This window comes from Salvelinus alpinus, chromosome 5 (genome assembly GCF_045679555.1).
Source record: "Salvelinus alpinus chromosome 5, SLU_Salpinus.1, whole genome shotgun sequence".
Lineage (NCBI taxonomy): Eukaryota > Metazoa > Chordata > Actinopteri > Salmoniformes > Salmonidae > Salvelinus > Salvelinus alpinus.
This window is the reverse complement of record NC_092090.1, coordinates 86,215,073-86,239,854: the sequence shown is the minus strand read 5'-3', so window position 1 is coordinate 86,239,854 and position 24,782 is coordinate 86,215,073. Positions and strand designations below refer to the sequence as shown.

At 41.7% G+C, this 24,782-nt stretch overlaps 2 protein-coding genes and 1 long non-coding RNA gene across 10 annotated transcripts in view; 2 read left to right on the top strand and 1 right to left on the bottom strand.

Annotated features, from left to right (window-relative positions):
- LOC139577137 (netrin-G2-like) overlaps window positions 1-16,143 on the bottom strand; it is a 73,252-nt gene extending 57,109 nt beyond the window's left edge. For 2 of the 3 annotated variants that reach the window (XM_071403989.1, XM_071403990.1), the window contains exons 1-2: window positions 15,578-16,143; window positions 14,099-14,821 (exon numbers count right to left, since the gene is read on the bottom strand). In XM_071403989.1, coding sequence (XP_071260090.1) covers window positions 14,099-14,335 — 237 coding nt within the window. In that variant the 5' untranslated portion in view covers window positions 14,336-14,821; window positions 15,578-16,143. The remainder of the gene's footprint in view (window positions 1-14,098; window positions 14,822-15,577) is intronic. The other variant, XM_071403991.1, reaches the window with a different exon arrangement.
- LOC139577136 (uncharacterized) lies at window positions 10,523-13,704 on the top strand. The gene is made up of 3 exons (XR_011675215.1): window positions 10,523-11,121; window positions 11,223-11,306; window positions 11,533-13,704. It is a non-coding gene; the product is annotated as an uncharacterized lncRNA (long non-coding RNA).
- An 879-nt stretch (window positions 16,144-17,022) lies between the features above and the next one.
- The window catches only part of med27 (mediator complex subunit 27), a 99,827-nt gene continuing 92,067 nt past the window's right edge, over window positions 17,023-24,782 (top strand). For 4 of the 6 annotated variants that reach the window (XR_011675219.1, XR_011675217.1, XM_071404007.1 and 1 more), the window contains exons 1-2: window positions 17,093-17,321; window positions 21,855-21,999. Coding sequence is in view for 3 of the 6 variants with exons in the window: in XM_071404007.1 (XP_071260108.1) it covers window positions 17,119-17,321; window positions 21,855-21,999 (348 nt within the window). In the remaining 3 variants the exon portion in view is untranslated. Of the gene's footprint in view, window positions 17,322-21,854; window positions 22,000-24,782 lie in introns of all 6 variants that reach the window. The other 2 variants (XM_071404006.1, XR_011675218.1) reach the window with 2 other exon arrangements.

The following is a 24,782-nucleotide window of genomic DNA, read 5'->3' as shown; positions in this document are numbered from 1 at the left end:
AAAATATCCCCAAAATGTTCTATACGCACAAAAAGCTTTCTCTAAAATGTTGTGCAGTGAGCATTTCTCCTTTGCCAAAATAATCCATCCACCTGACAGGTGTGGCATATCAAGAAGCTGATTAAACAGCATGATCATTACCCAGGTGCACCTTGTGCTGGGGAAAATAAAGGCCACTCTAAAATATGCAGTTTCGTCACACAACACAATGCCACAGATGTCTCAAGTTTTGAGGGAGCGTGCAATTGGTATGCTGACTGCAGGAATGTCCACCAGAGCTGTTGTCAGAGAATGTAATGTTCAGTTCTCTACCATAAGCTGCCTCCAATGTCGCTTTAGAGAATTTGCCAGTAAGTCCAATCAGCTTCACAACCGCAGACCACGTGTAACCACACCAGCCCAGGACCTCCACATCCGCTTCTTCACCTGCGGGATCATCTGAGACGAGCCACCCGGACAACTGATGAAACAGTGGGTTTGCAAAATGAAGAATTTCTGCACAAACTGCCAGAAACCATCTCAGGGAAGCGCATCTACGTTCTTGTCATCCTCACCAGAGTCTTGACCTGACTGCAGTTCGGCGTCATAACCGACTTAGTGGGAAAATGCTCACCTTTGATGGCCACGGGCACGCTGGAGAAGTGTGCTCTTCACGGATGAATCCCCATGTCGCAAATATCTGTACACAATTCTTGGAAGCTGAAAATGTCCCAGTTCTTCCATGGCCTGCCTACTCACAAGACATGTCACCCATTGAGCATGTTTGAGATGCTCTGGATCGACGTGTACGACAGCATGGTGGTCATCCTAGATACTGACTGGTTTTCTGATCCACGCCCCTACCTTTTTTTAAGGTATCTATGACAAACAAATGCATAGCTGTATTCCCAGTCATGTGAAATCCATAGATTAGGGCCTGATAAATTTATTTCAATTGACTGACTACCTTATATGAACTATAACTCAGTAAAGTTTTAGAAATTGTTGCATGTTGCGTTTATATTTTTGTTCAGTGTGGTATTTCAACCTAGGTCTGATGGCTTCACATGATTTGGCTAGAGTACTGTAAAAACCACAGCTTTTTTGAATGTGTGTGTGTGAGTATGAAAGTGCATGTGTGTTTACGTGGATGTATGCATGCCAGATTATAGGATTATTGCCTGCTCACACAGGATAGTGGTACAAAGGATAGTAATCCCCCTGTATGTTCATGGCATTATGAGAACCACACACAACAGGTGCACAGTTTCCTCTACCTCTAGCCAACAATCCTAGCCTCCCTCTGCAGAGCACACAAATCCATTCCAACTGCTACACCAGGTGGCTTTCTCCACTAAACCGCTCCAGCAATTATCCACACAGGATTCCTGTCACAGTTAAAGAGCAGCCCAGCGCTAAGCAGACTGTACCCCACTTCTCAGTGACAGCCATGGGGAATTCTGTCAACAAACGCAGAATGGATCGCTCTCGCTCTCTCGTACACACACAAACTGGAGGGGATCGTGCACCTCGATCCCCTTTCAGTGACCAACAGGTCTTGTGTATTTTTAAGACGATCCAACATTCTATCTATTCTGATAACAGAGGGGTTTCTCTCTCTGTTAGAGCGGAAGCCCTCCACTGATCCCCCCCCCTTTAAGATGTAGTCTAATAGCATTAGTAAGGCACTACGGCCTGTAACCAAGGATCGCTGACCTCTGAATAGGGTTGCACATTTTGGGGAATATTCAGAGGTGGAAACTTTCTGTGAATTAATGAAAATATATGTAAGTTAATATTAATACCATTAATATTAATACTAATTCATATTAATACAGTCGTGAAGAGGGCACGACAAAGCCTATTCCCCCTCAGAAAACGAAAAAGATTTGGCATGGGTCCTGAGATCCTCAAAAGGTTCTACAGCTGCAACATCGAGAGCATCCTGACTGGTTGCATCACTGCCTGGTACGGCAACTGCTCGGCCTCTGACCGCAAGGCACTGCAGAGGGTAGTGCGTACGGCTCAGTACATCACTGGGGCTAAGCTGCCTGCCATACAGGGCCTCTACACCAGGCGGTGTTAGAGGAAGGCCCTAAAAATTGTCAAAGACCCCAGCCACCCCAGTCATAGACTGTTCTCTCTACTACCGCATGGCAAGCGGTACTGGAGTGCCAAGTCTAGGACAAAAAGGCTTCTGAACAGTTTTTACCCCCAAGCCATAAGACTCCTGAACAGGTAATCAAATGGCTACCCGGACTATTTGCATTGTGTGTGCCCCCCCAACCCCTCTTTTTACGCTGCGGCTACTCTCTGTTTGTCATATATGCATAGTCACTTTAACTATACATTAATGTACATACTACCTCAATTGGGCCGACCAACCAGTGCTCCTGCACAGTGGCTAACCGGGCTATCTGCATTGTGTCCCACCCACCACCCACCACCTGCCAACGCCTCTTTTACGCTACTGCTACTCGCTCTTCATCATATATGCATAGTCACTTTAACCATATCTACATGTACATACTACCTCAATCAGCCTGATTAACCGGTGTCTGTATGTAGCCTTGCTACTTAATATAGCCTCGCTACTGTATATAGCCTGTCTTTTTACTGTTGTTTTATTTCTTTACCTACCTATTGTTCACCTAATACCTTTTTTGCACTATTGGTTAGAGCCTGTAAGTAAGCATTTCACTGTAAGGTCTACACCTGCTGTATTGATAAGAGCGTCTGCTAAATGACTTAAATGTAAATGTATTCGGCGCACGTGACAAATAAACTTTGATTTGATTTCAAATGTAGATGTTTTTTGTATTGGATATATTTACCATATCATATGGAGACAGAAACATAAACATTTTACCTCATCATAAGTAGACATAATTGCAAATGATTAAATCCTTCCTATATCAATAAAAATACAATTTAGTTACGAATTAAACTTTAATTAAATGAGTTGACTCTTCACATGGGATGATTTCACTGAACAACTATAGAAAGGGAATATTGAATGATCCCCAATGATCCATCACATCTCCCAAAAACGTTTTCAACATTCATCTGTAAAATTATAGTCTAGAAACTCTAAAGCTGTGGTTGTCTTCCTCTCAGTCTTCCATGTATTCTCCCTGGACCTCCTCAATGTCCACCTCTTGAACATCAGACTCTGAGGCCTCATCTTCACTGTCACTTTCCAACCTTGTTGAGGATGGCTCGTTGTATTGGTCAGCCTGTTGCGTGCTTTGGTGTGTGTGTTCCCAAACAAGGACCAGCTGTGCTCTGAGGCAGTTGATGTTGGTGGGATTTGGAGGATGATAGAAGCAACAGGGGAAAGAGTCTCAGATCGTCAAAGTCCCTTCCACCAGGTGGCTGATGAGATATGTTGGCACGACTGCCATATTGCATCTCCATCCCAAAGCCCTTGCTTGGAAGTGTACTTTGCCAGACTGCCAAGAACCTTGCCCTCATCCAGGCCAAGGTGGCGAGACACTGTAGTGATGACACCATAGGCCTTGTTGATCTCTGCACCAGACAGGATGCTCTTGCCAGTATACTTGGGGTCCAACATGTACGCTGCGGCGTGTATGGGCTTCAGGCAGAAGTCTTCAAGCTTTTTGATGTATTTCAGAACTGCAGTTTCCTCTGCTTGGAGCACCAGTGAAGTGGGCAGGGCAGTAAGGATTTCTTCTCTTACATCTGCAAGCAGAGTCGAAACATCAGACAGAATGGCATTGTCTCCCTCAATCCTTGCAATGGCTACTGCTATAGGTTTCAGGAGTTTCAGGCTGCTTACCACTCTCTCCCAAAATACATAATCCAGGAGTATCCTCTTGATGGGGCTGTCCATATCGGCAGACTGTGATATGGCCATTTCTTGGAGAGACTCCTTCCCCTCCAGGAGACTGTCAAACATGATGACAACACCACCCCAATGGGTGTTGCTGGGCAGCTTCAATGTGGTGATCTTATTCTTCTCACTTTACTTGGTGAGGTAGATTGCTGCTATAACTTGATGACCCTTCACATACCTAACCATTTCCTTGGCTCTCTTGTAGTGTATCCATTGTTTTCAGTGCCATGATGTCCTTGAGGAACAGATTCAATGCATGAGCAGCACAGCCAATGGGTGTGATGTGAGGGTAGGACTTCTCCACTATAGACCAAACAGCCTTCATGTTCGCAGCATTGTCTGTCACCAGTGCAAATACAATCTGTGGTCCAAGGTCATTGAAGACTGCCTTCAGCTCATCTGCAATGTAGAGACCGGTGTGTCTGTGGTCCCTTCGGTCTGTGCTCTTGTAGAATACTGATTGAGGGGTGGAGATGATGTAGTTCATTATTCCTTGCCCACGAACATTTGACCACCCATCAGAGATGATTGCAATACAGTCTGCTTTCTCTATGATTTGCTTGACCTTCACTTGAACTCTGCATCCAGCAAATGAGTAGATAAAGCATGTCTGGTTGGAGGGGCGTATGCTGGGCGAAGAACATTCAGAAATCTCTTCCAATACACATTGCCTGTGAGCATCAGCGGTGAACCAGTTGCATACACAGCTCGAGCAAGACATTCATCAGCAGTTCTCTGACTACGTTCCTCCATTGAGTCAAAAAAAACTTCTGATTCCAGGAGGACCATGAGCTGTTGCTATCGATTTATCATTTTCACCTCAAATAGAAGTAGAGTGACTTTTGTCAGAGGTTGCTTGTTGTGAGGGTTGAGGGAACTTTATGCACTTGGCCAGATGAATCTGCCTCTTTGTTGCATTCTTCACATATGATTTGGCACAGTATTTGCAAATGTACACTGCTTTTCCTTCTACATTAGCTACAGTGAAATGTCTCCACACATCAGATAGTGCCCGTGGCATTTTACGGTAAAGATGAGAAATAAATGAGTAAAAAAATAATAATACAATTCCATGTACAGATAAATTGTTAAGCAGTTAGATTAAACAACTCCTTTGTAAGATAAATGTTTTAAAATGAAACATGTATGGAAACAGGTGAATTAACACTCCTCAGTTAGTTAAGCAAGCTAAAACCCACGTGGAGCAAAAACTAACTAGCAGAAATTGTTATCAATTCAGAAAATATTTAAACACACTTTGCTGTAGGCTACTATTTACTAGTTAACAAAAAATTCTGTATATCATATAAAATATATTCACCCCACCCAGTATTGTAATCAAAACTTACCAGAAAGCATGTAGTCCTTGGCTCAGACAGTGTAGTAGTGTGGGCTCCATAGCATCTTACATAGTGTGCAAGATCTTGAGAATCAGCTGTACAGTCGTGGCCAAAAGTTGAGAATGACACAATTTTAATTTTCACAAAGTCTGCTGCCTGAGTTTGTATGATGGCAATTTGCATATACTCCAGAATGTTATGAAGAGTGATCAGATGAATTGCAATTAATTGCAAAGTCCCTCTTTGCCATGCAAATGAACTGAATCCCCAAAACACATTTCCACTGCATTTCAGCCCTGCCACAAAAGGACCAGCTGACATCATGTCAGTGATTCTCTCGTTAACACAGGTGTGAGTGTTGACGAGGACAAGGCTGGAGATCACTCTGTCATGCTGATTGAGTTCGAATAACAGACTGGAAGCTTCAAAAGGAGGGTGGTGCTTGGAATCATTGTTCTTCCTCTGTCAACCATGGTTACGTACAAGGAAACACGTGCCGTCATCATTGCTTTGCACAAAAAGGGCTTCACAGGCAAGGATATTGCTGCCAGTAAGATTGCACCTAAATCAACCATTTATCGGATCATCAAGAACTTCAAGGAGAGCGGTTCAATTGTTGTGAAGAAAGCTTCAGAGCACCCAAGAAAGTCCAGCAAGCACCAGGACCGTCTCCCAAAGTTGATTCAGCTGCGGGATTGGGGCACCACCAGTACAGAGCTTGCTCAGGAATGGCAGCAGGCAGTTGTGAGTGCATCTGCATGCACAGTGAGGCGAAGACTTTTGGAGGATGGCCTGGTGTCAAGAAGGGCAGCAAAGAAGCCACTTCTCTCCAGGAAAAACATCAGGGATAGACTGATATTCTGCAAAAGGTACAGGGATTGGACTGCTGAGGACTGGTGTAAAGTCATGCAATTCTCTGATGAATCCCCTTTCCGATTGTTTGGGGCATCCGGAAAAAGCTTGTCTGGAGAAGACAAGGTGAGCGCTACCATCAGTCCTGTGTCATGCCAACAGTAAAGCATCCTGAGACCATTCATGTGTGGGGTTGCTTCTCAGCCAAGGGAGTGGGCTCACTCACAATTTTGCCTACCAACACATCCTCCGAGAGCAACTTCTTCCAACCATCCAGGAACAGTTTGGTGACGAACAATGCCTTTTCCAGCATGATGGAGCACCTTGCCATAAGGCAAAAGGGATAACTCAGTGGCTTGGGGAACAAAACATCGATATTTTGGGTCCATGGCCAGGAAACTCCCCAGACCTTAATACCATTGAGAACGTGTGGTCAATCCTCAAGAGGCAGGTGGACAAACAAAAACCCACAAATTCTGACAAATTCCAAGCATTGATTATGCAAGAATGGGCTGCCATCAGTCAGGATGTGGCCCAGAAGTTATTTGACAGCATGCCAGGGCGGATTGCAGAGGTCTTGAAAAAGAAGGGTCAACACTGCAAATATTGACTCTTCGCATCAACTTCATGTAATTGTCAATAAAAGCCTTTGACACTTATGAAATGCTTGTAATTATACTTCAGTATTCCATAGTAACATCTGACAAAACTATCTAAAGACACTGAAGCAGCAAACTTTGTGGAAATTAATATTTGTGTCATTCTCAAAACTTTTGGCCACGACTGTACATGTGATGGAAGAATGCACTGTGCATGCAGAGGGTTGCAATTCCATTGAATTGGGGATAGTTTAACCAAAATATGCCACAAGATCTAGAATTGCCTTGTGTATCCCACAAAAAAGGTTCACTGTTATAAGCTAACATTTTTTATGAATTTAAGCAAAATTCCCGGCTTAACTTCCCATGGAAAATTTCAGAAAAAAAATTGCCGGAAAGTTTACGACCGTTTGCAACCCTACCTCTGACCTACCCTGAAGATTACCTCACCAGTTTGTTCACACAGTCAGAGGCCAGTCGACATTATTAATCCCAATCGTAGTCAGCCAGTCGACATTGTTAAGACATTGTTAAGACATTGTCTTTAAGTCCAATCAGAGGGACATCTGTGGAACTGCACTGACCGAAATAGGAAAAAGGAAGAGACATGTAGAGAGGAGAGGAGAGGATAAGTGAAGAGAAGAGAGCCCAGAGATTTGGACAGGACCACAGTCTACAAACATGCCCAACTGCATTGGTGTGGATGGAGAGTCATGTACTGTATGGGAAGCTAGTGTTTAGCGCTGCTATTTACCCACCTGGAGAGATGTGTCTCCTCTCCTCTCTGGCTCTCTTGCTTGACTTAATTACAGTGAAAGAAGCTCCTGTGGGAGGGCTGCTGATATAACAGCTGGGAAACAGCAGCCTAATTATACCAGAGAGAAAACAAGCCTCACAAGAGCCTCACCTTTCCCAGCATGGACCACAGCCTACTGTATTTTAATCTGCACGCACACACTATGATGTTCATAGCACTGTAAAAGGGCTGTTCAAAATCAGAATGTAATCAATCAAAAACCCAAATTTTTTCATGTTGGTTTCCTAAAAATCTTGTAATTCCCTGAAAGGTGACGTAGACGATTACCACACTAACAACTTAATTTGAAGAATTCCCCAAGACCTCCAGTTGCATGACAACAGGCAGATGGAGATTATTGCATGTGGTCATAGCCAAATGGGATGAAATCTTTCCCCTTTGGGAGCACAGGAGGGGGGCTGAAGCTGCCAGGACTTATGTATAATTCACGACACAGGACAAAACTGGCCAAAGCTGCACATTTGTGACAATACAGTACCTCTACACCGGTAGGATAAATACACCATGGTGACATATCTAATCTAAACAGTTCTCATAACACACTGCAAATAGTGTACCAAATTGAAGCCCCTGTGTTGTAACCTGCAGTGCTATTTTTAGTTTTGGATGTTTTTACATTCTAATGTAGGGCATTTCTGTTGAAAAAGAGTACTGGTAAATAATAATTTGAGCTCATAGGATTGAGAGTGGCAGTGATGCCTCACTTCACATATGGACACTGTCTGTCTCCTCTCTTTGTCTTTCAATGTGTGTATAATTACATCAGAAGTGGGTCTGATTTTTGTTGTTTTGCATAGCTCCCGCCCTCCCTCATTCTCTCCCTCCCTCTCTCCCTGATTCTCTCCCTCAGTATTACTTTCCCTCTTCCCTCCTCTCATTGAGCAATGCTACATGCAGTCTGCTCTGTTCCCAGCAATGGTATATACAGAGTCTGCTCTGCTCCCAGCACTGAGTAAAAATGCAATGGCATTTCCTGTGGGCCTACATTGACAGATACAGTATTTGCTCTAAATCATTCATGAGCAGGAAAGCTTTTCCAAGGAAAGTCAACATACTCAATAGGGGGATGACTTATTCTAAGCAATGAAGTTGCTTTTTTAGTTAACTGTCCCTTTAATGTAAATGTTTTGTTAACTCTCCCTTTTGTTAACTCTCCCTATAATTGCAGGCACCTCTGAGCCACAGCGATGTGTAGAGATCGCTACGTATCAGTCCTCAAATGGAACTTCCTGTGTTATACAGGCTATTGAGCATTAGCGATCTCTATACATCTCTATGCTCTGAGAGCACCTGCAACCAATTTCCCTCATTAAATACCCGCGTTCCTTTGTCTTTTAGTTCAGTGCCAAACAAGCCATGCAGTTGTGAAGAACTCTCCCGCATTTATCCTTTTATTTCTGTTATCTGTGCGTCACAGTATCCAGCCACACACAAGTCAATAATGGACATTGAATGGATTATGACTGAAAGAAGAAAATGAACGGGAGCATAGACTCTAAAATGCAACCTGACGTCGCTCTCCCTATCGTCGTCTAACTGGGACACCTGCTTCTGTATCAGCACCTACCTCACCCAGTGCATTCAGAATAGGCAACCTGCTTTAACCATTTTTATGATTTTTGAAATTTTTAAGTAGAGGCGTGGATAAAAAAAAACAGGTGTGACCACCATGTGCCTCACGCAGCGCAACACATCTCCTTCGCATAGAGTTGATCAGGCTGTTGATTACGGCCTGTGGAATCTTGTCCCACTCCTATTCAAAGGCTGTGCGATGTTGCTGGATATTGGCGGGAACTGGAACACGCTGTCGTACACGTCGATCCAGAGCATCCCAAACATGCTCAATGGGTGACATGTCTGGTGAGTATGAAGGCCATGGAAGAACTGGGACATTTTCAGCTTCCAGGAATTGTGTACAGATCCTTGCTACATGGGGCCGTACATTATAATGCTGAAATGTGAGGTGATTGCGGCAGATGAATGTCATGACAATGGGCCTCAGGTTCTCGTGATGGGATATCTGTGCATTCAAATTGCCATCGATAAAACGCAATTGTGTTCGTTGTTCATAGCTTATGCCTGCCCATACCATAACCCCACCATGGGGCAGTCTGTTCACAATGTTGACTTCAGCTAACCACTCGCTGCCATACAAGCTGTCTTCTATCTGCCCGGTACAGTTGAAACCGGGATTCATCTGTGAAGAGCACACTTCAAGTGTGCCAGTGGCCATTGAAGGGGAGCATTTGCCCACTGAAGTCGGTTATGATGCCGAACTGCAGTCAGTTCAAGACCCTGGTGAGGACAACGAGCATGCAGATGAGCATCCCTGAGATGGTTTCTGAAAGTTTGTGCAGAAATTCTTCAGTTGTGCAAATCCACAGTTTTATCAGCTGTCCGGGTGGCTGGTCTCCGACGATCTTGCAGGGGAAGAAGCCGGATGTGGAGGTCCTGGGCTGGCGTGGTTACACGTGGTCTGCGTTTGTGAGGCCGGTTGGACATATTGCCAAATTCTCTAAAATTATGTTGGAGGTGGCTTATGGTAGAGAAATGAACATTTAATTTCCTGGCAACAGTTCTGGTGGACATTCCTGCATCCAGTATGCCAATTACATGCTCCCTCAAACTGCACACTTTAGTGGTCTTTGTCCCCAGCACAAGGTGCACCCGTGTAATGATCATGCTGTTCAATTAGCTTTTTGATATGCCACACCTGTCAGGTAGGTGAATTATCTTGGCAAAGGAGAAATGCTCAATAACAGGCATAGGCGGAAATCCCAGGGGGGACGGGGGGGACACGACCCCCCCATCCTGGGGAAAATATGATTTGTCCCCCCCAATATATCACTGTAAACATAACTATGTAATTTCAATAATATTAATAATACGCAATGAAAGCACTTGTGCTGATTATAGACACTTAATAGCGCGTTTTTAAATTTCACAAGATTGCGACCCCCCCCGCCCTTTGCCTCACAATGGTTTGATCCACTGCCAGTTCTTTAGCTGGCAAGGTAATAGAGGGCTCGTATCTACTGTCCGAAAGGCACTCAATGTACGTAACTGACGTGAGGTAATCCAGTCAATCGCGCCTTAGCAATGTATATATTTTTTTAATGTTGCAGGGTTCACACACTAGCTGAATTTGCAGAGCTAGCGCGCAAACTAAAGCAAACATTAACTATCAAGCTAGCTAGTACCTATTCCATTTATGTGGCGTCGTCAAAGATGGAATATTTGCTATCGTCAGTTTATTCCAAGATTAGCATGCAGCTGTAGTGCTTCAAAGTCCCTGTGATAAGGTTAGCGATAAACTGAAGTCCAAACTGAACAGAACTACACTCTCTTATACCATTGTCTTAAATATATTTAATGGTCTCGTTGCAAAAGCTAAATTGTCGCTAGTGAATTTTTTATTTTTTTCACCTTTAACCAGGTAGCAAAGATTATAGCAAACACCACAAACGGAATTGGTGCTCGCTAGCTTTGCAAATTCAGCTATTGTTGGAAGCCTGCCAATATGAAACAAACTATGTTAAAATTTCAAAACGTTGCAGCATGTGTTGTGTAAATGTGTGTGTGCAGCTAGACCGGTCAGCCAGCCAGCCAGGTAGAAAAATGTCAGAAAAAAGTAAAAAGACGGACATCAGAGTATTTTTCAGTACACCAAAACGCAAAGTAAGAACTCTAGTAGCCTAATATCTCAAAGACCAGTTGATAAAATGTTCATAAGAAAGAAGTGAAATGCTAATGGAAATATTTCACAATGATGTCATTAGGCAGAGCAGGCAACAGATGGCACACAGACAGCAGAGCTGGGGACAGATATGCAGGGACAGACTGGCAGAGACAGGGAGTCTCAGGTAAGTTTGTTGAGTCTTTGTTTGGCAACATTATGAAAGGTTCTCCATTTTTTTTATTTGTAAAATAGGGACATAATTGGAAAATGCCATGAATACCCCCACTCTCAATTTAAACTGGTGACTGAACCAAGATTTGTTTAAGGCAATGGTATTGCTGTTGTGATTAATTGTGTAGTTTTGGGTACCGGTAGTTAGGAGTACAGCAAACACCTTATTTCTTTTCTAGGAGACAGACTGAGTCAGTGAGGGTGGTGAAAGGGAAAGAGCCAAGGAGAGAGACTTCAGAGGACAGTGTCACAGCCACGGCAGGACCAGGTGTCACCCTTGTTGCCAGCAGCACCAGTATAGGGGACAGTGGCACAGCATCGTCCAGTTACCTCAGTGATGACACAAAACCATATCAGCCACACCCACAATTTATAGAACCGCAAACTCTTGCAAACGTTTCAAGAGAGAGGAACACTGCACTGATAAGGAACATTGCTATAACTATTATTATTAGTAGTATTATAATGATTTAAACAAGTTGGGACAACCCTTCAGTTAACTACTGTACCTAACAATTATCCAGTAGTAGTGATTATGGTCCCTCAATATACATTTAACATATTACAACATAGTATATGTGTTACAGCACTACTTTTGGTGTCCCCCTCAGGAATTGCTCCTGAGAAAATTTCATGTAATTGTCCCCTCCAAGGTTGATATCAGATTTTCGCCCCTGATAACAGGGACATGCACAAAATGTTATAGAAATAAGATTTTTGTGCATATGGAACATTCTTGGGATCTTATTTCAGCTCATGAAACATGGGACCAACACTTTACATGTTGCGTTTATATTTTTTTCAGTGTATATACAATATTTTTTTTATGACTGTCCACACTCAGTTTTACATGTGACCCATATAAGATTTGCTCATTCACACTGATGTTGTCTCTGAAGTAGCACACAGATACAATGCTAATTTCCTGTCACCTTTCATTGGATGACACTTAAAATCTGACTCCCTGTGGCCTCTAAAGATCCCTTATCAATCATGGTGAGAGACAGGGTGTTAGGTTCGATGTCGCAACCTGGCTCATACTATCATGGCTATCTCTAATTATCCCCCTTTCAATTTGGCACAATCCATCCTAACCTCTCCACTACCACAGCCAATGTGAGGTTTGCAATCTGGCAAAAAGAAAGCTGCTGTGAGCATTACCCAGGTATATGCTACATATTGCTGCATGTTTAGTTGCAAATGTGATGATCATAATTACCATTGGGGATATTTAGGATGTTAAAAGTGACTTGTCACTAAACACAGACAGATGCTCAAATCAGTGAGTAAGTCTATGGCTATATGACAATTGATCAACAGAAGTTGCAGATAACACAGTATCAAAATGTACATAGTATGCTTTGTGATCATTATTTGACCTGTGAAGTTCTCTCTTCATGGGTTCCAAAATATTATTTGCCATTTTGTTGCAGTTCTACAGTTCACTGTTTCTGTCCCCATGTAGTACAGCCCAGCTGGACAAATTATACATCTGTTTATTCTACAATCAAGCCAGCTGGTTGCCCACAGCAACATTGTGAGCCTCTCTTAGACCCTTGTCAGTACCACCTCCCCCAAAAAACTGAGCTTACACATAAACAAGCGTATAACTTTACAGGATACAAAATACTACAAAGAAATGTGAATGTAGCCCTATACCATTCACATGCGCTCATGATAGTGCACCTCGCATAGCCCCATAGTCTAGTGTGTCCTGTTAAACAATGTTGGTTATAAGTTAGTGATGGGGCGTGGGAAATCGTTAGTTACATACAGTATGGAAATATTTGGGGAAGATAATGCTTGACTCCAAGTATCGATTTGTAAACAAACAAAAAAAGTCTACCTAGTCAGCTGTACCTGTGCTAAAAATCTGGTATTTTGCATCCTAAGACTTCTCCATCTTCTTTTTAAATTGTGAGCCAACATGTTTTCAGCACTTTTATTTCCATGACTGATCAAAACTAATTTTCTCATGCTCTCTCCTGTCCCTCTGCAGCAGACACAGTATAGTGAGCAATATGTTTGGAACATCAAATCCCAATAAAACCGCAGTATCCAATTGCAAATCATAGAATAGTAATTAATATCAGTACCTAGTATCTCTCCAGGCGTAAGTCCCGTAGGAAGGCAGAGTTCCACAAACACAATACAAATGTAATCTAATAATATTGTTTGAAAATCAAACACATTTTAATTTAGTTAAATAACCAGAGATAGACTTAGTGGGTTTTAGTATGCAACCGTTAGGTAATAAATTACTGTATTGATGCATAAACCTGTGTAACATTGTCCAATGTACTAATGTTCAATTACCTGACGATTTTGAAGATAAAGTATTTTCTGATTTGTTTCAGTGTATTTCTGCTGCTAAAAAAATATATATTATAATATTAAAATTAATATATTTAATATTTATATAAAATAAGTTATAATATTAAGTTAAGTTATTATATTCTATTGGTGCATTTATGGAGACAGTGATTCCACACAATTTTAATTGTCTTTAAGTCTTGTTTACATTTTTCACTATAATTAAAAGTAGGTTTCAACTCTCCTGTCCTGAGTTATCTCATAGAAAAAGTACATTGTCATGCCATCATTGTCCTACCATTAGCTCGAGGTAAAAGGATCAGATACCCTACCCACATCCTAATTAACAACTCCTTCCATGTCAATTTTCTGTTATAGAGACAACACTTCAAAGTTTAGGCCTATTGTAAAAATCATGAACCTGAAACTTACCAGAGTACAGAACCTCTCCGGGGGATTGCCGCAAGTGATGCCGGGGGGATCCACCGTAATTTGCATGAACTCTTTCATAGCCGTGGGTTTGGGCTGGCATGCGTAAAACTCCCATGTTTGTCCATTATCCATACTAACCAGGCTCTTGCATATGTCATACTGGCCAAGTGTCAAAGTCACAAAGTGCAGAAGAAAGACCACCTGTGAGAACATGGCACTCGTAGAGACCACATCCATGGTCCAAGACCGAGTGTCCGGAGGGAGGCAAGATGTGCCACCGTCGGTCCACACACAGAGAGGATCAACTTCGAATCGGTTTTGAGGTTTTCATGTTGAGACACCTGCCGCTTGTAGGATACGACCTAACTCTGCTGGATGTCTATACAAATCTAGGCCTATGCCTTCCCAAATAAGCTACATGTACTTCAGTTTCGAAATATGTGTTGTCCTAAATTGAAATTACATCAATGAAAGCATTCCTTTAAAGTATAGTTAGTTGCACGGTAAAAGGAGCCTGTTGTGTTTGATATTGGTGACATGCAAATCTTGCTCAGATCAAACACCTTTGGCACTCCAGGCAAGTCACACTAAAAGCAGTCGCATGTCCATGAGTGTCCTATACCATTTAGAATATTCCCGCTGTCCACTCAGAAGCTCCCTCTTGATGAGATTTTGTTGAGTTTAATGTCATTCAAATGATGGGTTTACAGGCTCCATCTTTGGCTATATCGAGAAGGAGAAAAGACAATTTGTTTAACACACACTGGACGATAAACGTGGTTTCCACGTGAAATAGACGTTGAATTGATGGCACACTAAAACTCTACTGTAGGCTACTGCTACTTCTTTATTGTTATTATAATTTTTTAAGACAACTAACAAACATCAATCTTTAATTAGAGAAACTTGAACATATTTGAAACCCTTTATAATAAATATTGGTGTAGACCTAAATCTGAAATGTTGTAGCCGTTCAATTTGTTTTCACAACCAATTCATATTCATAAGACTACCATAATTGATGCATTTTCGTAACTCAAATGCAAGTTCAAAAAGTTATCCAACGTCCCCACAGAAGGATGACTGTTGAACTCATATACTCTGCCATTAGAGGTAACGGAACTGTCGACCATTTCTCCCAGGCAAATGGAGACATGCCTAGGCTACACTTTGCAAATAAGTACGCTAGAAATGTCGCATTGTGACAAATTCTATAAACTTTGAAAATGTTTCGTTTCCCAGGTGGGGGACGGATGTTCTCAACTTTGACACTACAGCCTATGTCAAACCTCTAAAGCTCTCTGTAGTGTATTTCTGATTCCAAATGTATTAAGGTAATACGAAATATGTGGCTAGTCATTACTGCATGGTTGCAAGCGTTATTCATTTTTGACGGTGCAATTAGTCTCGAATAGATACATAAATAAGCACCATCAATTCCTCATGTTCTAGGTAGAACTCGAATAGCACGGGACTTACCAAATTGCTCCGAGAGGGTAGGCATGTTTATATTCTGCCATGGGTGCATCCCTTTGCAAAAGTGTTGTCAGCATTCTGAAGCCTGCCGTCGCACCTTGTTTCGTCGTTAAAAATAAGCTTAACGTCACTGTATTTAACTGTATTCCCTTCAGTAAGAGGATTAGATGAGATGCTCTCCCCTTCTGTTTGTTTCTCTTCTGTTTGACACTTTTGAGGAAAGCAGTGCGTTGTTAGGATGATACCGACTACATCCCGTACGCGAAATAGATGACTTCTTCTAAATATATCATATTTCAATACTTTTTCAGGAATGGCACTGCGTCTATTCATGTTCCCCTACTTTTTACGATATCAGTTTTGTCCTACGCGCTCAAGGGCAGAAGAAAATAGCTTAATTTCTCTCTCTCTCTTTCGACCTCACTTTCCCCATGCATTAACACACTATCTTATTTCAAAAATCCCCTACTGCTCTTGTTCTCCTGCGCTCTTTTCGTCTCCATATTTGGCTATCAGAATCTGATCTGCAAACTACGTGTTTGTGAAGAGGGTGCGCAACTTCATCTACCGCCCAGTAATATAACCATCCCATGAGTCGATCCGGCTACCTGTCCTGCTTAAAGGAACAGCTCAAACGAGTCACTCAAGGCAGATATGGATATCTAGTTTTCACTCAGCAATAGAATAACGCAAATTGTTTTACAGTTAAACAACTTGAAGTTCCTTTATAGCTCTTGAAAAGTATTGCCTATGTATGCTATACAGTCTAGGCCTGTAGCCTAAAACTCTAGAGGAATATGTAGGCTAGCTTATGCTTTTTTATTGTTGACAATTGCATTAATGAATAATTAAGATGGACAATAAAACGAAAAAGTAACCTAACCCTAAAGGTGCGACTTTTGGATATAGGTGTAATTCAAGTAATAGCATCAAGCCAAGGGGAGCTTCTTACTTAAGGAACACTAAGTTGAGCTGTCCATGGTCCTGATGGCCACACACACTTTATTTGTTGCTGTAAATTTAACCTTGATTTAACTAGGCAAGTCAGTTAAGAACAACTTCTTATTTACAGTGACAGCCTACCCTAGCCGACGCTGGACCAATTGTGCACCGGCCCTATGGGACTCCCAATCACGGCCGGATGTGATACAGCCTGGATTCGAACCAGGGACTGTAGTGACGCCTCTTGCACTGAGATGCAGCGCCTCAGACCGCTGCGCCACTTGGGGGCAGAGCAAAGCAATGAGTGTAGAGCCTACACATTTCTACAGGGTCACATGAAGCCAAATTATTGTCACAGGCAGGCAGTGACACAATGCACATGAAGCCAAATTATTGTCACAGGCAGACAGTGACACAATGTTTGTAGACAGAAAACTTAGCAATGATTAAAAAAATTGATTAAGGGGGAAATGTTATACCTGTTGTTGGCAAATGAGAGCAAAAGTGTGGGCATGGGAAGAGAGAACTACAATTCCCTTGCTACATGCAATCCAAATCAATGACGTTGTTTATGCGACATACAGTCCCAGCGTGTGGAAACAATGGCGGACGCAATGAACGTCGGTGTGAATTTAGAAGCATTTTCTCAAGCAATAAATGCTATTCAGGCACTTCGTTCGAGTGTAACAAGGGTTTTTGACTCTCTGAAAGATGGGATGAAAAACAAAGAAACCCTTGAAGGACGCGAAAAGGTTTTTATTACCGAGTTTCAAGATAACCTGCAGTCTGTGAATCGCGACTTGAAGTGAGTAACGTTAGCCGTAGCTAGCTGTAAACCGAAGAAAATGCGAAATATTTGCTGTAAACAGACAGCATGCTGTTTAGTTATAGTCCGTGAGGAATGTATTGTTGAAGTAGAAATGGTGTGTGTGTATATATGTAACGTTAGCTTGTGTGTGCTCAAGAGCAATTAATAATAATATATGTATTTTATATAGCGCTTTTCGTTACAAAAATTCATAAAAACGCATAATGGCAACTAGTTAGCTAACCCCAGCACACTGGCAGTCTTACATGCACACCCCAAGTGTATTCCATTGCATGGTGATTGTCAATAGCTATGTTTCCATCCAATTGGCGAAAGTTTTTTATGCAAATATTCTAAAATCAGCATGAAAATAATATGCGCATTTTCCCACCAGAGATGTGTTTCCATAAAATTGACTTGTTGCAGATAAAAGGCGGTGTGTGAAAAAAAAAAAACCTATTGGGATTAAATTCCCATCTACTGATAAAAAAAATACAAGTTAAATGGGTTTCCATTTAACCAGCCTGAATTCAAAATGTATTGAAAGTTGTTTTTTTACCCATCTACACACAATACCCCATAATGACAAAATGAAAACATGTTTTTAGACTTTTTTGCAAATATATTGAAAATGAAATGGGTTTCCATCACATTTTCAACTCTACTGATGAATGTTGCATTATATAGTGAGTGCCCACTCTGCTATTGGCACGTGCGCTGTAGCCAACAGCGCCATATAGCCTACATGATTAAATTATTATGGACAAAAGAGTGAGATTTATTTTTATTTGTCAAATGGCAACAAGCATCGATCATCATGTTTTTTCCCCCACCTTTATTTAACCAGGTAGGCTAGTTGAGAACAAGTTCTCATTTACAACTGTGACCTGGCCAAGATAAAGCAAAGCAGTGTCACACAAACAACAACACAGAGTTACACATGGAATAAACAAACATACAGTCAATAATACAACAGAGAAAGTCTATATACAGTGTGTGCAAATGAGGTAGGATAAGGGAGGTGAGACAATAAATAGGCCATAGTGGCGAAATTATTACAGTATGGCAAATTAAACACTGGGGTGATAGATGTGCAGAAGATGAGTGTGCAAGTAGCGATACTGGAGTGCAAAGGAGCAAAATAAATAACAATATGGTGATGAGGTAGTTGGATGGGCTATTTACAGATTGGCTATGTACAGGTGCAGTGATCTGTGAGCTGCTCTGACAGCTGGTGCTTAAAGCTAGTGAGGGAGATATGAGTCTCCAGCTTCAGTGATTTTTGCAGTTCGTTTCAGTCATTGGCAGCATAGAACTGGAAGGAAAGGTGGCCAAAGGAGGAATTGGCTTTGGGGGTGACCAGTGAAATATACCTGCTGGATCACGTGCTACGGGTGGGTGCTGCTATGGTGACCAGTGAGCTGAGATAAGGTGGGGCTTTACCTAGCAACGACTTATAGATGACCTGGAGCCAGTGGGTTTGGCGATGGATATGAAGCGAGGGCCAGCCAATGAGCATACAGGTCGCAGTGGTGGGTAGTATATGGGACTTTGGTGACAAAACGGATGGCATTGTGATAGACTGCATCCAATTTGTTGAGTAGAGTGTTGGAGGCTATTTTGTAAATGACATTGCATAGTCAAGGATCGGTAGGATAGTCAGTTTTACGAGGGTATGTTTGGCAGCATGAGTGAAGGATGCTTTGTTGCGAAATAGGAAGCCAATTCTAAATTTAATTTTGAATTGGAGATGCTTTATGTGAGTCTGGAAGGAGAGTTTACAGTCTAACCAGAAACCTAGGTATTTGTAGTAGTCCACATATTCTAAGTCAGAACCGTCCAGAGTAGAGGTCGACCGATTATGATTTTTCAACGCCGATACCGATACCAATTATTGGAGGACCAAAAAAGCCGATACTGATTAATCGGCCGATTTTAATATAAAAAAAATATGTATTTGTAATAATGACAATTACAAACATACTGAATGAACACTTATTTTAACTTAATATAATACATAAATAAAATCTATTTAGCCTCAAATATATCATAAAACATGTTCAATTTGGTTTAAATAATGCAAAAACAAAGTGTTGGAGAAGAAAGTAAAAGTGCAATATGTGCCATGTAAGAAAGCTAACGTTTAAGTTCCTTGCTCAGAACATCAGAACATATGAAAGCTGGTGGTTCCTTTTAACATGAGTCTTCAATATTCCCAGGTAAGAAGTTTTAGGTTGTAGTTATTATAGGAATTATAGGACTATTTCTCTCTATACCATTTGTATTTCATTAACCTTTGACTATTGGATGTTCTTATAGGCACTTTAGTATTGCCAGTGTAACAGTATAGCTTCCGTCCCTCTCCTCGCTCCTCCCTGGGCTCAAACCAGGAACACAACGACAACAGCCACCCTCGAAGCAGCGTTACCCATGCAGAGCAAGGGGAACAACCACTCCAAGTCTCAGAGCGAGTGACGTTTGAAACGCTATTAGCGCGCACCCCGCTAACTAGCTAGCCATTTCATATCGGTTACACAAGCTTAATCTCGGGAGTTGATAGTCTTGAAGTCATAAACAGCGCAATGCTTGACGCACAGCGAAGAGCTGCTGGCAAAACGCACAAAAGTGCTGTTTGAATGAATACTTACGAGCCTGCTGCTGCCTACCACCGCTCAGTCAGACTGCTCTATCAAATCATAGACTTAGTTATAACATAATAACGCACAGAAATACGAGCCTTAGGTCATTAATATGGTCGAATCCGGAAACTATCATCTCGAAAACAAGACGTTTATTCTTTCAGTGAAATACGGAACCGTTCCGTATTTTATCTAAGGGGTGGCATCCATAAGTCTAAATATTCCTGTTACATTGCACAACCTTCAATGTTATGTCATAATTACGTAAAATTCTGGCAAATTAGGCGGCCCAAACTGTTGCATATACACTGACTCTGCGTGCAATGAACGCAAGAGAAGTGACACAATTTCACCTGGTTATTATTGCCTGCTAACCTGGATTTCTTTTAGCTAAATATGCAGGTTTAAAAATATATACTTCTGTGTATTGATTTTAAGAAAGGCATTGATGTTTATGGTTAGGTACACATTGGAGCAACGATACGCACCGCATCGATTATATGCAACTCAGGACACGCTAAATAAACTAGTAATATCATCAACCATGTGTAGTTAACTAGTGATTATGATTGATTGATTGTTTTTTATAAGATAAGTTTAATGCTAGCTAGCAACTTACCTTGGCTTACTGCATTCGCGTAACAGGCAGTCTCCTCGTGGAGTGCAATTAGAGGCAGGTGGTTAGAGCGTTGGACTAGTTAACTGTAAGGTTGCAAGATTGAATCCCCCGAGCTGACAAGGTGAAAATCTGTCATTCTGCCCCTGAACGAGGCAGTTAACCCACCGTTCCTAGGCCGTCATTGAAAATAAGAATGTGTTCTTAACTGACTTGCCTAGTTAAATAAAGGTGTAAAAAAAAATACAGATTTCCGATTGTTATGAAAACTTGAAATCGGCCCTAATTAATCGTCCATTCCGAATAATCGGTCGATCTCTAGTCCAGAGTAGTGACGCTGGACAGGTGGGTAGGTGTGGGCAGCGATTGATTGAAGAGCATGCATTTAGTTTTGCTTGCATTTAAGAGCAGTTGGAGGCCACGGATGGAGAGTTGTATGGCATTGAAGCTCGTCTGGAGGTTAGTTAACAGTGTCCAAAGAAGGGCCAGAAGTATACAGAATGGTGTCATCCGAATAAGACCCCCAATGTTTATTGGAAAGGAGCATCAAGCTCATCACTGCACTTTCACCACACTGAAGTTCATCACAATTTATTTAATCTGTAGCCTAATAAACTGCATGCTTTCCCAACGAGTCTAGTGGGAGGACCACACAACATGTCATCGTGTGAATCCAAGTTTACTTTGATATGATGGTTATTATCAATATTTGCCCATAAGCTTTCCAGCAACATTTCTCGCATAATTTTACAGACACAAAAAGATCTCACCTTGTCTAGCATATTCTGTTTTGTAGACATTTGGAAAGTTTACCAACAAAAATTCTGTTTCCATCAGGCCTGTCATGACATTTTGTATCTGACTTACTTTACTCACATAAAAAGGTTGGATGGAAACCTGGTTGAATGTGAAACATTTGTTGCGCTCGCTAGCTACTGTTGATGTGAAGGACTCTAACATAAATATTAATCTCCCACAAAGGAATATGCTGAAAAATCAAGATTTTTTTGTGGACTACTTTGCAAAAGTATAAATTACATCAGATTTGTAAAATATTAACAGAAAAGCACTTTTAATTGAAAATATTGGGCATTTGCTATGTGCGCTGTTTTCTTTGGATAGTCTAGTAAATCTTAGATGATTAATATACATGTGTATTGATATAATTTCTGTGTTGGCTCCATTGTGGTGAATCTATTCTGTTGTCTTTTTATTGATGTGTTAAAGGGAACAACAAGCCTATTCTAACAGCTGCTATTCTATGTACTTGCGTAGTGAATTGGAACGCCTCAGTACGCTGGTTGGCAGACCTTCAGAGAGTCATCCCCTTCACAACAGTGGCCTGCTGAGTCTGGACCCAGTTCAGGACAAGACTCCGCTGTACAGTCAGCTCCTTCAGGCTTACAAGTGGTCTAACAAGGTAGGCTAAGCTTTTCTACTGGGCTAAAAATACAAAATATAAGGCCAGTATTCAGTCGTAGTGCATACTGGATTTTCTGCAATGCAGTTTCCCTCATGTTGTGTGAAATATTGGAATCTTGTGGACTATTTCCTTGGATGTCAATGTGAAGCCCCTCCATCCTTAAAAATATTTGTTTGTATCCCATCTATTATCCCAATTTTAGACATTGTAAACTCATTGATAAAGTAGCTCCCGTTTCCTCCGTGATACGCTTCCAGTGCATTAGCTAAAGACCTACAATGACATGCTAGCATCTCTGTTAGCCAAAAAAACACCTGACCACCCTATTGTTACGAAATTGTTACGTTTTTAAAGCATAGGCTGCTGCTACTCGCTGTTTATTATCTATGCATAGTCACTTTACAAATGATCTCGACTAACCTGTGTCCTCACACATTGACTCGGTACCGGTACCCCCTGTACATAGCCTCGTTATTATGTACATTTGTTGTTACTTTTTGATTGATTTAAAAAAGAAACTTTAGTTTATTTAGTAAATATTTTATTAACTCTATTTCTTGAACTGCATTGTTGGTTAAGGGCTTGTAAGTAAGCATTTCACGGTAAGGTTGTAACAAATAACTTTCTTCTGAAACTCGTCAGTCTATTCTTGTTCTGAGAAATTAAGGCTATTCCATGCGAGAAATTGCCAAGAATCTGAAGATCTCGTGCAACGCTGTCTACTACTCTCTTCACAGAACAGCGCAAACTGGCTCTAACCAGAATAGAAAGAGGAGTGGGAGGCCCCGGTGCACAACTGAGCAAGAAGACAAGTATATTAGTGTCTAGTTTGAGAATCAGACACCTCACATGTCCTCAACTGGCAACTTCATTAAATAGTACCCGCAAAACACCAGTCTCAACGTCAACAGTGAAGATGCGACTCTGAGATGCTGGCCTTCTAGGCAGAGTTGCAAAGAAAAAGCCATATCTCAGACTGGCCAAAAAAAAGAAAAGATTAAGATGGGCAAAAGAACACGGACACTGGACAGAGGAAGACTGGAAAAAGTGTTATAGATAGACTAAGTTTGAGGTGTTCGGATCACAAAGAAGAACATTTGTGAGACGCAGAAAAAATGAAAAGATGCTAGAGGGGTGCTTGACGCCATCTGTCAAGCATGGTGGAGGCAATGCGATGGTCTGGGGGTGCTTTGGTGGTGGTAAAATGGGAGATTTGTACAGGGTAGAAGGGAGCTTGAAGAAGGAAGGCTATTACTTCATTTTGCAACGCCATGCCATACCCTGTGGACGGCTCTTAATTGGAGCCAATTTCCTCCTACAACAGGACAATGACCCAAAGCACAGCTCCAAACTATGCAATAACTATTTAGGGAAGAAGTCAGCCGGTATTCTGTCTATAATGGAGTGGCCAGCACAGTCACCGGATCTCAACCCTATTGAGCTGTTGTGGGAGCAGCTTGACCGTACGTAAGAAGTGCCCATCAAGCCAATCCAACTTGTGGGAGGTGCTTCAGGAAGCATGGGGTGAAATCTCTTCAGATTTCCTCAAGAAATTGACAATTAGAATGCCAAAGGTCTGTAAGGCTTTAATTGCTGCAAATGGAGGACACTCTGATGAAAGCAAAGTTTGAAGGACACAATTACTATTTCAATTAAAAATCATTATTTATAACCTTGTCAACGTCTTGACTATTTCCTATTCATTTTGCAAATATTTTCATGTATGTTTTCATGTGTCAAATCGGAGGGCCTTTTGTCCGGACCTCTGGCAGTCTCTATGGGGGTGCCACAGGGTTCATATCTCGGGCCGACTCTTTTCTCTATATATCAATGATCTTGCTCTTGTGGATCAGGTGATTCTCTGATCCACCTCTACGCAGACAACACCATTCTGTATACTTCTGGCCCTTCTTTGAACACTGTGTTAATTAACAAACCTCCAAACGAGCTTCAATGCCATACATCACTCCTTTCATGGCCTCCAACTGCTTTTAAATGCTAGTAAAACTAAATGCATGCTCTTCAACCGATTGCTGCCCGCGCCCGCCCGCCCGCCTAGCATTACTACTCTGGACGGTTCTGACTTAGAATATGTGGATAACTACAAATACCTAGGTGTCTGGTTAGACTGTAAACTCTCCTTCCAGACTCACATTAAGCATATCCAATCCAAAATTAAATCTAGAATCGGTTTCCTATTTCGCAAACAAAGCACCCTTCACTCATGCTGCCAAACATACCCTAGTAAAACTGACTATCCTACCGATCCTTGACTTCGGCGATGTCATTTACAGAATAGCCTCCAACACTCTACTCAACAAATTGGATGCAGTCTATCACAGTGCCATCCGTTTCGTCACCAAAGCCCCAAATACTACCCACCACTGCGACCTGTATGCTCTCGTTGGCTGGCCCTCGCTACATATTCGTCGCCAAACCCACTGGCTTCAGGTTATCTTTTTACTCTTTGCTAGGTAAAGCCCCACCTTTATCTCAGCTCACTGGTCACCATAGCAACACCCACCCGTAGCACGTGCTCCAGCGGGTATGTTTCACTGGGCATCCCCAAAGCCTTTGGCCACCTTTCCTTCCAATTCTCTGCTGCCAATGACTGGAACGAATTGCAAAAATCACTGAAGCTGGAGACGCAACTACCTCATCACCATATTGTTATTTATTTTATTTTTTTGCTCTTTTGCACTCCAGTATCTCTACTTGCACATCATCATCTGCACATCTATCACTCCAGTGTTAATGCCAAATTGTAATTATTTTGCTTC